Here is an 18,154-nt window from a genome sequence, read left to right as displayed (position 1 = left end):
AGTGTGTGGTTGCCTTGCACGCCCCCTACTGGGGATAGGGGACCTGGCCCGCAACCCAGGCATGTGCCCTGACTGGGAGTCCAGCCAGCAACCCTTTGATTCACAGGCCGGCGCTCAATCTACTGAGCCACACCAGCCAGGGCTTTTGATACGTCTTGTCCATGCTAAATGCTTCCAATTTTCCCTGGAAAGGTTGCGTTTTGTCTGGGTTGTGTGTGTATAGCTCTCGCTATACTGGCGTGGGTCACCGAGATGCTTTTGTAAAGTGAGAAGGCAGGAGGCTGGAGCAGTGATGAACACAAGCTGCGGAGTCAGAAAGCCTAGATGTGAGTCTGTGATACTAGCTGTGTGATCCAGGGCAAGTGACATAACTTCTCTATGCCTCGGTTTCCTCAAGCTGTACAATCAGATTATGAATCTTATTCAACTTGTGGGCTATTTTGAAGATTGAGGAAAATACTGCATGTCAATTATTTCAAGTGTCTCTGACCTGTAAGTCAATAAATGTTAGTCAAAACAAAAACAAAGAAACAAAACACCTTCAGCCCCTTTCCTCCCATGCCCTTTCTAGCCGGTTGGGAGATACCTCCTGCCTTAACTGAATCTGTTTTCTGTTTCTTCTCAGTGCTTCTTCAGTGCCCAGCAACATCCATCTAGGAGTGGCCCCTGTGGGGTCAGCCTCTGCCTTGACCCTTCAGACAATCCCTCTGACCACAGTGCTAACCAATGGCCCTCCTGCTAGTACTACTGCTTCAACTCAGCTCGTTCTCCAGAGTGTTCCGCCGGCTTCGACCTTCAAGGACACCTTCACTTTGCAGGCCTCCTTCCCCCTGAACACCAGTTTCCAAGAGAGCCAGGTGGCAGCACCAGGAACTCCACTGATTCTCAGTGGCCTCCCCCAGCTTCTGACTGGGGCCAACCGTTCAACCAATCCAACCGCACCCTCCGTCACAGGGGCTGGAGCGGCGGGGCCCAGCTCTCAGCCCCCTGGGACTGTCATTGCTGCCTTCATCAGGACTTCCGGTGCCACAGCAGCCCCTGGGGTCAAGGATGGGCCACTGAGATCCTCCTCTTATGTGCAGGGTGTGGTGACTGGGGCCCCCATGGAGGGGCTACTGGTTCCTGAAGAGACCCTGAGGGAGCTTCTGAGAGATCAAGCTCACCTTCAGCCACTTCCAACCCACATGGTTTCAAGGGGCTCCCACAACCCAAGTCTTCTGGGAAACCAGACTTTGTCTCCTCCCAGCTGCCCCACTGTTGGGCTGACCCCGGTGGCTGAACTTGAGCTCTCCTCAGGCTCAGGGTCCCTGATTATGGCTGAGCCTAGTGTGACCACATCTGGAAGCCTACTGACTAGATCCTCAACCCCAGCTTCCTTCTCTCCATTCAACCCCACTTCCCTCATTAAGATGGAGCCCCATAACATATAGATAGAGGGGCCAGGGAAGTGTGACCTACCAGGCAAAGCTGAGTATCATTTTCATGTGGACTGACTCTAGCAGAGTCTGACTTAAGTAGCTCACCAGCCCTTACATTTTAGTGGAATGTCAATACACCAGACTCCCCCATCCCCCACCCCTGCCTGACGTCACCATGGTCAATCAAGTCTTGCCCAGTTTGAGCATCCCTGGCATCAGACCATGGCCTTCAAGAGCACTAGGGGGTATGCTCTTGTCAGGGCAATGGGCTGATGTGGCAATGGAGGGATAAGCTCCGGAGAAGTTGGTGGCCAGGGCAGGTGCAGGGGCTTTGTGGGAAGAGCCATTTTTGCCTGGGTGTATTTCACTATATGTTCCCTCAGCAGGGAAGTTACTATCTCACATGTGAATATTTCCTTATGTATTTTGTGTACTCATGGGTCTGTATCTTCATTTCTTTGCAGAGGACAAGAGGGCACTATAAGGTTTCTAAGAACATGTGTCTCTCTGTGGGTCAGCCACAGAGATGAGGATTTGTTTTCAGGAAAAGTGTTCTCTAGTTCCCTTTGTACAAACCAAGATTCAGTTGTTCTGAGACTCTGGAGTGCAGGTTGGATCCCCAGATCTGTAGAAATGTCAGAGCTGGAGCAGGTCCTGCGTAGAAGAGCTTCAACTGGTGTGTGTGCGTATGTTGAAGCAACTACAGTTCTAAGGGACAGGAGAAAGCCAAGTGGGCTAAAAGCATGAAGAGAGGAGAGGGTACTGAGCCCTGGGGAGCAGCCCTCCAGCCTAGACTGAGGCCTCCTTTCTGGCATTGGCTTCATTGCCTGCCAGTCACTGGACAGCATGTTTGGAACCTTGGCCACCACAGAAGGCTGTGCTTGAAGAGTTAGGGGCCGAGTGTCCCTCCAAGGGTAGACCTGGCCACCAAGTCCTCAGGCAGGGCTGAGTTCATTGAATGTTTGCACTGAGGGCTTGGGGCTGTGAGACCAGTGTTTGTGCCTAGCCTACACCCTGAATCCTGGGTTCTCTCTTGTTTAATGTCGCTCCTGATAGTTTCCTGCAGTCAGGAATTGCTGGGGATGGTTGATTAGCAAAGTAGATCGGATCTGCCTCCATTACTGCTCATGTGTGCCTGCCGCTCAGCCAGCCTTTTACTTACCTCATTAGTTTGCCAACCCACTCGCCCCTTCCATGGCTACAGCAGACGTTCACATAGACTGTTACCCCTCTTCAATTTTCGCACCTGACCCTGATTCCTTTTTCACCAAGGAGACAGGAGCCAGCAGATGTGAGCTCCCATGGCACTTCTGTCTCTGCACAGCTTCTTGCTTCCCTCTTCCCTCTTTCTAAGGAAGGGCCCACTGATTCTCTCTTAAAGTCAACTCCTCCACCTAGGGCCTGGATCTCCTCCCCTCTCCCTTGTTTGAAATAAGCTTGCTCCTCTCCTGCCAAGTGTAGGGGGCAAAGCTAAGAGCTAAAACATGTCAGCCTCGGAAACAGTTACGGTATCTGGTGAATTTGGTTAATGTGAATCAGTGCCTCAGGACCTTTGCTATGTCCGTGGTGAAAAACCATCCACTTGATCTACCTCCCCAGGTTGCTTTTCTCTTCTTTTGGTCACTGCCAAGCCTACTATCATCCTCTCCCACTCTCTTGTTTTTCCCTTGCGGGGGGGGGGAGCATATACAGTTGTGCAGGTGTATTTATTACATGTCTCCAGCACTTGGCATTAAAGTTTCTTTTTCTAATAAATCAGTTTATTAAGACAATTATCCTGATGGTAGAAAGTAAAGCATCTTGAGAAAGCCACCTCTGATTTTTTTTTTTTTTTGCATAAAGATGCTGCCTGGGTTAGGGGTGGCCCTGTCCCCCTCACCCCAACTCCACATAACTCATCACCTGAAGTCCACTGATATCTTCGTGGTAACATCAAATGTCTTGAAAGTTCTTGGCCCCTGTGAATCCTCACAGCATGTGACACATTCCCAACACCTCCTGCACTAGCTGGGCTTAACTGCACCTTCTGTCACCTGTTCTCTGTGCCATGCTGGCTCTGGATGTACCATGATCACCCAAGGGTCTCATCCATCCTCTTGGGTCTGGCTCAGCTCTTTGGGGATGAGTCTGAAATCTAGGGCTGCATTCCCCAGTTTTCTCCTCAGCTCCAGGTTCATGTGTCCAGGGGTCTGCTGGACATTTCCACCTCGATGCCTGCCAGGCCCTCAATGATGGCCCCCTCTCCCAAAAGTTGATTTTGAAAGTTCACACACGCACGCGCACACACACACACATACACAAAACCTTTCCAAGGGAAGGAAAAAAGCTGTCATGACTTGTCGATTTTTATTAATGGTGCCACCATTTTCCTGACCTAAGCTCAAAATTTCAGAACCATCTGATGGCTGCCTTCACTTGACCCATCTCCTGAAGCCCAGTGCCATTTGCTGTGTCTCTCAAATCTAGCTTCCCTTCCACATTCCCAGAGCCTCAAACTACCCAGAGCTTATCCTGCTCCCATACACATCCAGAGCCTCCCTGTGTGACCTGTCTTACTCCCTCTGCCAGGGCACCAGTTCTGTCTGCTAAAAAGCCTTCAGAGGCTCCTCATTGCTTAGGTAGAGACGATACTCAAAATAATCTCCAGGGAGCTGGGCACTAACCATTTATTTGCTGAATCATAAGGCAGTCCAGGAGTCCTGCAGAAGGGGCAAGGGGGCCACTTAGGATTCAGGGCAGTAGTTCCAGAAGTATGTTGAGGTTAGCCTCAGCCCTGTCTTCAGACAAGTTCCCAAGTCCTTGACCTTCCAGCAATGTCCTTTGCCATTGGGTCACATTGGACTTCCCCAGTCATCTTTCACATTGCTCCCCCACGCACAATGTATTGCTCCAGCCAAACCAATGCATTCACTGGCCTTTGGACAAGCCTCTGTTTAAGTCTCCCACTTCTGTGTTCTTGCTTTACTTGGTTCTGCTCAACTAGAATGTCCCTCACACCCCACTAGTACCAACTGAACACTATCCATCCTTCAAGACTCCGTTGGTGGAAGCTGCCTTTCCCAGAGTTCTTTATTTGAAACTTAGAGCTATTGCCACTTTTGGCAAATGAGCACAAACAGCCTGTGACATCTCTGTTATAATCACAAATTATTAGTTAAATCTTCAATGACCTGGACTTACTTAGTCTCTCCCAGTTAGTGTGGTACTTTCCAAGGGACAGGGGATCGTATCACCCACAGAGCAGGGCACACTACATATGAAGCATCTAGCGAGCATCAGCAAACGGTTACTGATTGAGCTGGCAAGTGATGGGGACCAAACTTTGAGGTAGGTGATGCCAACCTTCCCTTTGCACAGGCACTCACCCCAGGTGCTCCACTGCCCAGGGTCTGCACTCCCTGGCTCAGTGCCCTCATGTCTTTCCCCCCTGCCACGCCCAGCCCCTACGTCCAAGAGGTGTTACTACTTTGAATGTACCCTATCCCTAAAGAAACTTCCCTGTTCAGTTTCTTTCCTAACTCAAAGTGTTAAATTAGCTGATATGATAAACTAACCAGTGCTGATATACTTATGGGAGAAAGCTAGAGGAGAACCTTAGGAGACAAGTTTCTTCTAACCAGGGTTGTGAGGCAACAATATCCCTGTCTTTGTGATGGCTTAATGGAGTCAAGAGACTTGCTCCTCAGCCTCAGCAGCTGATGTCTTACTGCCTCTTCTGGGCTCCCACAGCACTTTGTATATACCTCTCACTGTAGCACTTAGCACATGGTAGGTCCTTAGTTACATGTTTATGTGTCCCCCCCCCAATAGACTGTGAGCTCCTCAAGGACAGGGACTGTGTGTTAGTCACTGATGTATCCCCAGCGCCTAGCACAGTGCCTGGCACACAGTAGGTGCTCAATAAATGTTTGTTGAAAGAATGAATGAGTCCTGTACCTAATCACGGGGATTGCAGCCTTATGCTATGACAGGCAAGAGGGCAGAGAGGACAACTGATACTGGGGGTGGGGGTGGGGGGCTACCACAACCTTTTTGACCTCATATTAACACTGAAGGCAGCTGCTTCCTATGCCAGTGTCAATGGTCACCAGGTGTTGCAAGGGACTCCTGAACTCCTTCCTGCCCCTTTTCAGCTGCCCCTCTTGCCCCAGGACTATTTCTTCATTCCTGAGTGGGACTGAGTGATAGAAAGGTCAGGCCTGATGGGAGGGGCAGGACAAGAAGTTATTCTCACGAACATAGGTCTTTCTGATCCCATCATGTATTTTTAAACATGCCATTGCCTGCGGCTCCAAAAGCTGCGGGATCTGAGGCTAGTGAGCTCATTCCCCTCCGTTCTGGCAGCTCCGAAGGCTGGGCAGTCCAGGCGGTTGCAGTTTCCCAGAGCTCCGGGAGCGTTAGCCCTGGTATGCAGGACACGAGAGCCTATTTTCAGCAGGGGGCGCTGTCCAGCCAACAATCGTGGGCGGGTGGGCCAGGGATCCCAGGAAAGGAGAGGCAGTAGGGGTGGGGCCTGATGCTCCTGGCAAAGGCGGCCAGAGCCTGCATTTTCTAGTCCCTATGTCCTGACCTTGTGCCCTAAGAGACCTGGGTGATTTCGGCCCCCCACCAAGGCCTTTCATTGCTCTGAAGCTTGAAACTTTCCCCACTCCTGCCCCCTCCACTTTCCAGGGCAAATTTAGCAGTCGATTAAATGCCCCTTCCCCATTGGCTGGTTGTGCCTTGGCCCTGCCCCTCATCGCCTCCCGCCCGCCCCCCCCTCCCCCAGCCTCCAACCCGCAGGTGAGCAGGCGGCAGTGGCTAGGCAGCTCAGTTGTCACGCTCTCCCCTATGGAGACGCAGTGTTCCCTGGGCTGAGCCCTGGGGCAGGCGTCCGGCTTGGCCCACCTGCCCTGGGCAGCCTGCTTTTAACTATACTTTCAGGCAGCTGCGCTTTCTACCTTGAAATCAGAGCGCGATCTGGATACACTTGTTACATTCACTACATCCGCTTGCCAGTGGGGAGTGCTCCCCTACCTCCCTGTCCGGTCCCTCCACTGCCGGCACTGGCTGCGAAAGCCCGGCTTCCCCTACTCCCAGGGGGCCAGCGCGAGGCTGGGGATGCATCTGTGCCCAGCAGCTGGACACTGCAGGCTTGCCAGCACTTCTCCGGGGAAATCCGTGGTCTAGGGAACACGTGGAGCCCTGGCCAGCCCAACCGTGGGGTCTAGAAGACGGGAGCACTGCCCCGCCCTCAGCAGTTAAGCTGGTGGACCTTGTCCTCACACACACACACACACATCTTAACGAGACAGGGCACAATAAAAAATACCTAACAAGCTTCCCCCGCTATAAGTTAGAATATAAAAGGGGCAGGAGTTTTACTACCTAATCCGCCTCTACTCACCCACCCATAGGGATGGGGAAATAGCGGTTGCTCCTTATTCTCGAATGCAGACACTTGAACAGGACCTCTGTTTCAATACTTCACCCCAAAGAGGTACATTCTGCTAAGACCATCATAACTTCAGCTAAACAGCCATGTTTACTCAGTATGATTCTCTTCCGCGGTCCGTAAATTAAGTTCCATTTGGCAGGAGGAGCAACTAAGGCTTGGAAACATTAGGTTCTCACCCAAGGTCAACCAACCTAGGTGGTAAGAGGTGGAGCTGGCCCTTTCCCTAGGCCACACTGAAAGGATTAGGTGGTAATTTTATAGAGGCCAGGGTCCTTAACCGTCCTCATCAGGCATGCAAATTTCTTTTCAGCGTCTGTAACTCCTACTTTGATCTTTCCACCCATCCTGAAGGGCAGTGAGAGGGCTCCAGGGAAAGTGTGGGGAAAGGAACCCCAAAACAAGAAAAGAAGAAACTGCTGTTTGGTTCCACTTTTAACTCTGCCTTCTTTCTCTAGGGGATTAAAGGGATGAGTGGAGTGCACCCATACACCCGAACCCAAATGCCAGTCCCTTTGGGTCATTCTGACGTTGCCCACATCATCTCCTTCCTGCCTTAAAAGGACGACTCTGTCGAACCCCCACCACTCTCCCTTCATCCTTTTTTGGAACCTCAAGCAATTACCTTTCCCTCCATCTGCCTGTCCCACCTTCAAAACATTTTTAGCAATTTATTAAAACAAAAACAAAGTAGTCACTACCCAGTTCAAACTTCTCATGGTTCCCTATCAGCAAAGGTAGAAGCCCAAGCTGTGCTCCTCGGATTGGCCAGCAGGGCTCCTGCATCCTTCCTCCCCATCTGTCCCTTGCAGCTGCAGTGACTGAAGTGGGTTGTGCTTTCCTGCACATACTACCTTCTTTGTTCCCAAGCCTTTGCTCAGATTGTCTTCTCAGTTCAACAATTTCCACACTCAACCCTAATTCCTACTTTCCTACCAAAGCATATAGGCATCACCTCTCCCAGAAAGTCTTTCCAACTGCCCCAATACCCTTGCCCATCTTTTCAAGCTCCCAGACCATCCTAGGCCTAGCTGAGTCCTCGCACTGACCACATAGCTTTCATGACCTATTGGCATATCTGAGTTCTTTAATTTTTTCTCACCTGCGGACACCCTCTTTCATTGCTTTTAGAGGGAGAGGAAGGGGGAAAGGGAGAGAAACATCACTGAGAGAGAGAGAGAGAGAGAGAGAGAGAGAGAGAGAGAGAGAGAGAAGCATCAGCTGGCTGCCTCCCATACACACCTAGATGAGGGATCAGCCCTGCAACCTAGGTATGTGTCCTGACCTAGAATGGGATGATGTGCCTATCAACTGAACCATACTGGCCGGGGTCATACTGAGTTCTTAACTGCAAGTGTCAGACAGAGGACTGACCTAGAATCAGTACTGTTATAAAGTTGTTTGGGAACCTGAGAAAGCAACTATTCTAGAGGAGCTCAAGATCAGAAAGTGGGGAAGCAAAGGGCACTAAAGACAATTCATGCTGGGGCTCAAAGGGGATGATACTCCCCGACCTGGTCAGAAAGACTGGTTGAGGCTACACCTGGGGCTTGAACAGAGAGAGTGGCCCACGGTTCTTTCCTGGGGATGGCTGGACCCCAGTTGGCCAGACATATAGATCTTCTGCCCTATACACTGCCAGGGTTCTCCAGAGACCTGAGCCACAGTGAGAAGCTTAAAATGGCTTCATCCCAGACCTGTTAAACATTCCCTTCCCCTCAGTCAGTCAGTCATAGGTGCTGTCTGGAGCTAGAGGCCAGAAGGAATCGTAGCTCCTACCACTCTTTTTTCAGAAGGGGGAAGGAAAGTTCTAAAATCCAGGGAATGCAGGCAAGTTATCTTTACCTCCATAATAGCTGATTCTTAGGAAACCGGAACCTCAGCAGGTCTGCACTATGTGGGTGGGCGGCCAGGACACTGGCACAACAGCGAGGGTTCTGATAAGACCCTGCAGTCAGATTCTGACGTGGGTGGTCCAGGGCTGGAAAGAGAGCCGGCAGGCAGGTAATTTCTTTGAGAGGACCATTCCTCACAGCCACCTAAGAGGGTTCCTCCTGCCAATGTGCGTGCACATGCATGCACACACACACACACACACACACACACACACGCCCTAAACCAATGCAGGTTAAGTAATTCGCTCCACCAGCCCACTCCCCAGGATTTGCCTCTCCTTTTCCTTTTCTTTCCAGATCTTGCCCAGTGACCCCAATGTTCATTAGCTACTGTCCCTTGTCCTCTGTCATTACACCCTAAGGACCCAAAAACCTCAAAGCAGGATCAGGTGTTCCTTTTGACTTCATCAAGATGCCCATCTTCTTTAAATGTGGAAACGCCAATATGGGAGGAGAGTAAAGACAGAAGCCCTGACACAGGTTTTTCAGTATGCACGAGTTTTTGACTCCACAGCCAGTCGCTTAAAATGAAACAGAAAGGGCAGCCAGAGTACACACCCAAATGCAAAAAAGTAAAGGCAAACATAAAATAAACCACAAAATACCATGAACCCCAACAAAACCAAAGAATTAAAACCCAAACCCCCTGAACTTTATATATATATATATTTTTGTTTTGTTTTAAAAGGGAGAACAACTGTTCAAAACCAATTGGGCAGTATGGTGGGGGTGGGGAGCAGTCCTACAGAAGGGGGCTGAGAACCTCCCCCTGGGAACAAAGAACAAACACAATACAAAGAAAATAACCACCAATGCTCCTGAATGGGTCAGGAGTCTCCAGAGAACAGATTGTCCCCATCCTCAAACTGGCTTTTTTTTTGTCTTTTTTTTCCCGTTTTCTTCTTTTGTTGTTGTTTTAGCACCTGTACAATAAAACTGTACCATCTCCAACCAGAGCCGGCCACGGCTAGGCCCCCCTGCCTTTGGATGGCACATACTCTCTACAAGGATTGTTCGGAAAAATAGCAATTGGTAGAAAAATAAGAACAAGAGTGGGAAAGACAATTCCACACACGGGGGTGGGGACAGGGATGCAGCCCAAGCTCCTCCCTCTCTCTCCCTGAAGTCAGACCCGGGTCCTGCCCGAGACCAGTCTGCTGCCCTCACCTAGAAAACAACTGAGGCCTGGCTTTCACATCTACCAGTCGACCCCAGAGCCCTCTGCAGATTCCAAAGAAGAATAGGGGGCAGAGGGAAAAGGAGGGAGATGAGAGAGAAGAGAGACGCAAGGGATCCTGCGAGTCTGGTGATGGTGAGTGATAGGGGGCAAGGGCTGGGAGCTGAGAGGCTCGGTATTCAGAGAGGATAAGGGTGAGGGGGGGGGTGGCTGGGGACGCAGGCGGGAGAACTGCAGGAACACACCCATACTGTGCACTCTGAGGAGAGCAGTGAAGAAAGCATGAGGAGGGCTGATCTTATCCTTCAGGCCCACTCTCAACTCTCCTCTATTAGAGTCACCCATTAACCCCTCACTCCCACAATCCTGTCCCTTCATCAGTAAACACTAATCTCAAGATAGCAGGGCTGCTGCAAAGGGTAGGGGGTGGTAAAACAGAAAAAACTGGGGGTAGGGGAGCACCAAAGCCTCAGGATTTACCCCCAACCCCCCAGCCCTGGGCCAGCACCAGCTACCTTCTTTAGTTACAAGTGTGGATGGCCCCCGCCTCTCTCCACCCCCTCCCCAGTGGGGTTGGGGGGGAACCCTGGGAGTAACTTTGTCAGAGGGAGGGAGGGAGCAGCTCCAGAGCTTATCAAGAAAAAAACAAAGAAAGGAGGTGAAGAAAGTCCCTCAATACAAGTTGTCTCAAATTATCACAGTGATACAGACTTATCAGAAACCAATGAAATACAAATTAAATACTAATAAAATAAATACTATGGAAGACAGAAGAACGCAGGGGAATGGAAGGGGCGCTCAGAGATTTAGGCTTTTCTCCTTTCTCCTCCAGACAGGCCACGGTCATCCAGGGCCCAGGTTTGGTCTTGGTCATATACAAGGAGGCCAGTCCAAGGGACCCTGGTGCCATCTCCCACCACCCCTGGGACCTCTTGTCCTCAGACGTGGAATTTAACTTTCCACCCCCATTACCAACCACACAACAATAACGATGACAGGGAGATGTGAACTAATTGTAACCCCTCCCCAAAAAATCCAGTCACTAATGCTGGCATTGATAAGGCGGCTTCTTGTTGGTCCATATTATTGCCTCATTCTGGTGCTCGGTGGGGAAAAACATGGGAGGTGGGGAAGGGTAAACTTGGGAGGAGAAAGAAGAAAAAGGAGGAGCTGTTTTCCCCCGTCAACTGTTCCAAGGGTGGAACTCCACCTCGGACCCCAGGAGCCGAATTATCTCTGGCTCATACCGCACCAGCTCCACAGTCTCAGAGGAGCCTGGGGGGCACTCGTCCATGCCTCCAGGCCTCTCAGCAGGGGTCAGCAGCTGACTGGAGGCCACCTGCCTGTAGAACTCAGCCTTGGGCAAGGTGACAATTTCAAAGTGCGGGAACCGAGCCTGAAAGATCCTCGAGGAAAGCTTCAGCCTCTTCAGGATGTCAGTAAAGAGAAACCAGTTGCAGGGCCTGGAAAAGGCAAGGATAGGAGTTAGGGAAGGGGCGTGTATGCCAGAAACACTCTGGATGGCGCGGGAAGGCTGTCAGTCTGGCTACCCCCCACAATACCAGAGGCTCCTTGGATGTGTAGCTGAGGCAAAAGTTTTCTCCTGCCCACTCCAATGGCTGGCCCAACTTTCAACCGAATGGCGAGCACTCAACCCATGACTGACCTTTTCCACAAAGTGGGAGCAGGAGGAAAAGAGGCCTCCCAGAACCTAAAACTCTTAGCAGGCTTCCCTGGGCCTTTACCAGCACCATGACCTGTAATAGACCATATGCTGGGACCAGTTCTCCTCCCCACCAACACTTGCCAGCCCGAGCTGGTTTCCCTGTCCTGTTCTCACTCCTGCTTCCCCTGCCTCCTTGTTTTCCAAGATCTTCCCCAGCAGAGGGGGGCCATGGAGAAAGGCCGAAACTGCGGGTAATCCAAAAGGCATTTCTCTTTGGCTCTGGAATGCATTAGACAAGTTTTTTCTCCAGCAGCAACACGGCAGCAACACCATCGTTTCTGCAAGGCCAGAGCTCACATTACAGCCAGCCTGCCTTTGCTGAACATACCCGGCTGGGTGGCAGCCTGGGGACAGCTGGGAGGGGTGCTGGAGAGGCCAGTCATAGGCCAACTGCTTGCATTGACTAAACCAAGAAGATATGCTGCATCCCCATGTCAGTGGACCCTGTTTCCAGAGCTTTCCCTTCTTGCCATTCCATTATCCCATGTCCAGCCTTCCCCACTTTTGGCCTGGACTATATCACATCAGCCTCCTAACCAGCTTCCTGCAGCCAAGAACCATTCTTCTGCCCCCGACCCTCACTGGATCCTCTGTTATTATTTGTTTTTTTAAAAGAAAATCTGACCAGCTCACTCATTCCTTAAACAGCTTTCAATGGATCCCTAGTACCTTCAGCAAAACAAAAACAAAACAAAAAACTTCCAAATTCTTTCACATATTATGCAAAACCTTCCAAACATCATGACCCCATTCAACCTCTCCGGCCAAATATCCACCCAATAGTACACACTGGATCCCCCACCCCACCAGGTGCCAGCCACTGGGAAAAGGACTAGGCCTGTTTTCTGAACTTTTTAAACTTGTTATATCTCAGTGCCTTTGCTTGTGCCATGCCCTCCCTCCTCCTCTCCTCTCTGGACCAGCTCGCACATCGTATCACCTGCGAAGCCTCTCCTCAGTGTAACTGGTTATTCGTCTCTGGCTCTTGGTTCACACCCCTAGTACACTACTTATAACGGAACCCATTTCAGAAAGCATGCAAAAGAAACGTAAACGGTGGTTCTCTCTGTGGCATAGGAATGGGGGCTTGGGGTGGAGAGGACTGTTATTTTTCACTTGATCTCTTCTGAACTGTTTGAGTTGTTTGCAGTAATAAAGCTGCTTAGGACATTTGGTCTCCTATTACAGTTAACTGCATATCTGTCTATCCCCTCCACTAGACTGCAGACCCTTTGAAGGTCAGAGCTGTATTCTGGTCCTCGGCATATGATTTGCTGCGACTGCATAAGATGTGTTTATAGAATGAATTGAAGGCTCTATACAGCACCTAAACCCACAATTCTTATCCCTAAAATGCAACATTCCGTCCAAATAAGGGCAAACTCTGCCACCTTACACAATCAGGGACTAGAGTGTCCTGGGTTAAGAGAAAGAGACCACATATATCATGCACTTGGACCAGCAAACAATGGAAACCTCCTAGAACACTGATGCTAGTGATCAGCATTCAGTTTTGCTCTGATGCTGCAGAAGGCACTTCTGAACCCCACAGGGCCTCAGAGAAATCATTTTTCTACACCCCCTACTTCTTGAAAAACGTCAAATTTTCACATCGTGCTGCAGTTGTGGGGAAGGGCAGATTCAGCATAGGTGTTAGTAGAGTTAACACCAGGAAGACCAACATGTCCCACACCAAACTCTTGACCAAAAACCTGCCCGCCGGCCTGCTTGCCTGTGTTCTGTCTGCACCTAAAGCACACTACCCTGGTCCTTTTACTGCCTGGGGCCCAAGATCCTGTTTCAGAGAAGGAGGTGCTGAATACTTTGGAGGAATTAATTAACCGTGCAATACTATATCCCAGAGGCCCCGCCCCACCCTCAGGGATCAGCTTATGCCCCGAAGAATAAGGACCAAAAGCCCCTGAAACTTGATCCATACTACTGTCATCATATAGGCTATTTTTATTCTTGTCAGGCCACAGGGGGAAGGGACGCAAAGAAACCCTGGTTGAATGGTTAGAGTCCTCAATGAAGGGCCTAGCTCGAAGGGTTCCTAACCCATCGTCCACCCCTCTCTGTATCATGTGCACTTCATGGGTTTTCCCTTTTTTAAAAAAATAAAAGGGTCTGCTATTTTAAGAATAGATATCAAAGGAAAACCACCCTTAAAGGTGTTTCAAAGGCATTTGAAACATGTGAAGAAGACACCAAGAAGAAGAAACTATTTGGTGAAGGCTCAGAAAACAAGGAAAACTCATCCTGCATCCTTCTAACCAGGACTGCCACTCTGCCACACAGCCAACCCAACAAGATCCGTGGCCCTGCAGGCCGTCCGACTCCCTTCGGAATCACCAAAGATTAAATTGGGTTCAGTCTAATGTTAAGTGTCAGGTAAATGCTAATCTCCAAAAATGGGTGATCCCTGTTATAATATACATGCAAATCGGAGATGACAGCACCGATGCCATCCTCTCACCAGCATTAAGGAGAGGAGAAGCCAGCCTGTGGATTACTTAAGGACCCCAGTGGCCCCATAGCTATGGCAACCATATGTCCTGGCTTTTCCAAGAATCTCGATTTCAAATATTCTGTCTGGCTGTCCCTAGAAACCACAAAAATGTTGCAGAGATTCTAATAGTTCGTCAACCCAAATATCTCCCAGATCACCTCTTACTCCCAGGAACAGCACAAAAAGCCTTTAGAGAGTAAATCTGGATTTGGGGTTTGGGAAATAAGCACAGTCAATGCATCTAGAGCTTTCAGGCTCTATTGTGAATATAACCAAGGAAAGTAACCAGGAATATAACCTGGAAAGTGAGGCTGGCCTTGGTCATATATCATCGTTCTCAGGCTCCGGCACTTGTTCTCCAGGTCTCAGCTTCCTTCTGGAGAACTCCACCCTTCCCAGGGAGGCAGGCCAGGGGTTGCCAGGATTCTGGCACTTGGCCCCGATAAGTCTCTTAGACACTTACCCATGGGACACTGACACTTGCAGGTTGTAGCATGGGAGAAGAGGCTTGTCTGAGAGCTCAAACATAAAATCATCCTTTTCCCCATCGTCTTCGTGATCAGAGTTCCCAGGGGGATTATGTAGGAGGTCACAGGCAAAGCCCTCTTTTTCCTCTGTATGGAGAGCACACGGGGAATTAAGACTTAGCTACATACACAAAACCAACGAGCAGAAAGGCTCCAACAACACAAAGGGGTATGAAGCTGGGTGATTAGAAGATAAACAACAAGCCTACAGACCCCTGTCCGGGGCCAAGGTTCGATGATCCTATGGCTCCCGTCCTTGCAAGGGCACGTGAAAGTTCCAGCCCTGGAAGATGGTCGTGTTTGGTGGCCAGAGATTCATTATACTACTCTGCCTTTCAATTGGAAAAAAAGCAAGGTGATGTGAAGGATGAGCTGTTCAGCTGTTGGAGATGAAAGCCTGAAGATACCATCACAGTCAAAGGCAAGGTAAAAACACTTGTCCTTCACTTCCCCCGGTTTTCCCAAACCATTCCAACTGCTTGCTGGAGTCTCCAAAAACCCAGAGGGGGCCCAGCTGGTTCCCTTCCCTAGACATGAGTTTGGGTTGGGCTTGTTTCACTCCATCCCAACCTTGCCCTGCTCCAGCTTCCCCTAAGCTTAGGGGTGGGCACCTCCCTCAATCTGTCCCCTGGCCTGATGGCGCATGATAGATGACTGACAGAGATAAAGACTCACTGCTCCTTTAAGTGAGGAAAGCTTGGGCTATAAGGCTAAGGGCTCAGGAGACAGCAACTATCTCAGAAACTCTGCGCATCGTGGGGCCCAGGGAGGGAGGGAATGGCAGCTGCTAGATGAGGGGCTGGACCCCTCCTGAGTGTGAGCAATACCAGAAAAGGTGACAATGTGCATAAGGGCAGGGCTTCTGGGAAGGTTAGTACAAAACAAGGTAGGAGAAAGGGACCTTGGAAGGGAGAGAATTAAAAATAAACACCAGGGGTGGGGGTGGTAGAGGGCTAATGATAGCTTTGTCCAAATAAGTGGCATCTCCTAGTTTAGGCCAATGTGTTCTGAGTCTGGGGGAGGCATGTACTAGAGTTTGGGCTAAAACAGTCTGTACGCTACTTGACAGGAGAAGAAAAGGTACTTCCACAGGGTCACTCTTGCCTTTGAGAAGAATTAGTAAAACCCAAAGCAAATCCCACATCTCTGAGCCATAGACAGGGTGGGGGTGGGGTGGGAGTGGGGGAAGAATCCTTCTGCAAGCTTACCCAATACGGAACTGCTGTAAAAGTCCCAGGATACACCAGGATCACCCTCTGCCCGACCCTGAAGATCTGATAGGTGATCTGATAAAAGAAGAGAAGGCAGTGAGACAAAAAGGGTACGCCGGATAAGAAATCTAAAAGCAAAGTACATCCACATGGGGCTAGGAGAATGGGAGAAGGGAAGGACCACAGGAGGGTCTGGGAGTGATGAGAGTGATACACTTCTGGCTGTCAATCAGAGGTTGCAAACCAGCATCCAGGAGCCAAATCTAGCCGTGACCACCTGGGGTTTGGCTCACTGTGTGTGTGTGTGTGTGTGTGTGTGTGTGTGTGTGTAAAATTAACATCCATCATTTTAACATTGAGAGGTTTCACTTAAAATCCAGATTTCCAAGTTTTCTTGAAAAAAAAAAAAAAGAGGAGATCTGGCAACACTGCATCCACATTCCTGCATGTCAACAGTTGGCTGGAGGATAGGCGACATGTGCTATTCTCCAATTCAACAGTCCCCACCCAGCCTGCTCAGCTCTCTTACATGATCAGCCTCAAGGCATTTAGGTCTGGAATTCCTGCTTTAAATGATGTTGGTAATTACTCTGCAAGCAGAATCCTAGAACTAGCCCTATACTTTAGTTCCCTGCTGCTCACAATATTCACTTATCCAATCGTGTTCTCCCCAGTTCAAATTAAGATAAGGAAGCACGATTCCTGTTTCATCTTTAAACAAGTATCTGGCAAATAGCCAAGTTTATCCCCACAAAAATCGTCTGCTTCCACTCCTAGTTATAGACCCAAAAGAATTGAAAACAGGTGTTCAAACCAAAAGTTATACCTGAATGTTCATAGTAGGTCTATTTATAATAGCCCCAAAACTGATACAAACCAAATGGCACCCACAGCTGATAAAGGGATAAACAAAATGTGGTATATCTATACAATGGAATATTATTCAGGCATAGGCAGGAATGAGGTGCTGATACATGCTCCAATTTGGATGAAACTTGATAATGCTATACTAAGTAAAAGAAGTCAGACACAAAAGGCCACATATTATATGATTACACGTATATAAAATACCCAGAACAGGCACATTTACAGAGACAGAAAGCAGACTGGTGGCTGGGAGGGAACAGGAAGTGACCACCTAATGGGTACAGGGTTTCCTTCGGGGGTGATGAGAAAATTCTGAAACTTGTTAACAGTTGCACAACACTACAGCTGTACTTAGTATCATTCGACTGCACACTGTAAAATGATTAGAAGTGTAAATTGTGTTACACATATATTACCACAATAAACAATAGTTAAATCACCCTTTGCTTACTTGATCTGAGGACATCCATCCGGTCACCACTTAGCCTCCTTCTTTCCTAGCTACGCATCATCTAGTAAAACTGCTTCACTACTCAGCCCCACATGGACAAGCAGGTTTTCATGACAAATTCAATTGTGTCATCTGTGGGCACATGGCCCAGCAGTTACCAATATGCTACCTAGTACAGTTGGCAAGATGATTTAGCTGTGTATGGTTGCCGCCAGCCCTTAGGTGACACCTGGGCAACAGGACAGGAGAGTCCAAAGGGCACAGACGAGGAGAGGGTGGCCCCTGAAAACGAAATCCCAGGAAGAAGTGAGCAAGCAGCCACTCTTAAAGGAGCAGAGCTCATTTCCCCTGATGGAAAAAGTACTACTGCACTCCAACATCCCTTCACACATGCTATAAGCAAAAATACCTATTAGCTGTTGTGACCTACTGAAAGAAGTCCTTTTTTAGCAACCTTCTAGGAGATGAAGGGCTTCTTCCAGTAGGAAAAGGCAGCCAGAGAGAAGCTTTCAAAGTAATGGCTGAGCAGCTGGAATGGAAAACCTTTATTCAAGTGCAGCAGATCTTTTGTACAGTCTATGAAAAAACTCTGAGGTCATGACTGCCAGCTTAAGTGCTCTTTGGTACCCTGTGCCACTTGAGAGTTGATAGTAGTTTCTTCCAAAAGCATTTTTCAGTTAGACATGTGTCTATTTCTTTGCCTAGCCCTGTACTAGGTGTCCTAGGACATGAAGAAATGAGATCGTAAATTGCCAAAAGGCAGGGACCATGTTTGTCTTGTCCACCATTGTCTCCTAGGTATCTAAGCCCAGATGCCTGGCACATATGAAAAACATCATAAATATGTGGGAAAGAAAGAAAAGAAGGAAGGAGTTACCACGAGGCAAAACTGTAGGCTACAGGTGGCAAACACAAGGCCCACGGGCTGAATCCGGCCCT

At 49.3% G+C, this 18,154-nt stretch overlaps 2 protein-coding genes across 10 annotated transcripts in view; one reads left to right on the top strand and one right to left on the bottom strand.

Annotated features, from left to right (window-relative positions):
- Positions 1-3,230, top strand: part of ELF4 (E74 like ETS transcription factor 4) — a 40,833-nt gene extending 37,603 nt beyond the window's left edge. For all 3 annotated transcript variants that reach the window (XM_037147096.2, XM_037147097.2, XM_053662360.1), the window contains exon 9: positions 626-3,230. In XM_037147096.2, the coding sequence (XP_037002991.2) occupies positions 626-1,430 (805 nt within the window). In that variant the 3' untranslated portion in view covers positions 1,431-3,230. The remainder of the gene's footprint in view (positions 1-625) is intronic.
- A 6,164-nt stretch (positions 3,231-9,394) lies between these two features.
- The window catches only part of BCORL1 (BCL6 corepressor like 1), a 64,380-nt gene continuing 55,620 nt past the window's right edge, over positions 9,395-18,154 (bottom strand). For all 7 annotated transcript variants that reach the window (XM_037147100.2, XM_037147099.2, XM_037147107.2 and 4 more), the window contains 3 exons: positions 15,895-15,972; positions 14,623-14,773; positions 9,395-11,387 (listed from right to left, as the gene is read on the bottom strand). In XM_037147100.2, the coding sequence (XP_037002995.2) occupies positions 11,108-11,387; positions 14,623-14,773; positions 15,895-15,972 (509 nt within the window). In that variant the 3' untranslated portion in view covers positions 9,395-11,107. The remainder of the gene's footprint in view (positions 11,388-14,622; positions 14,774-15,894; positions 15,973-18,154) is intronic.

Source organism: Artibeus jamaicensis, unplaced genomic scaffold, assembly GCF_021234435.1.
Source record: "Artibeus jamaicensis isolate MK-2021 breed Jamaican fruit bat unplaced genomic scaffold, CSHL_Jam_final contig_240, whole genome shotgun sequence".
Lineage (NCBI taxonomy): Eukaryota > Metazoa > Chordata > Mammalia > Chiroptera > Phyllostomidae > Artibeus > Artibeus jamaicensis.
Note: the sequence above shows the minus strand (reverse complement) of the source record. Positions and strands in the feature narration are given on the sequence as shown.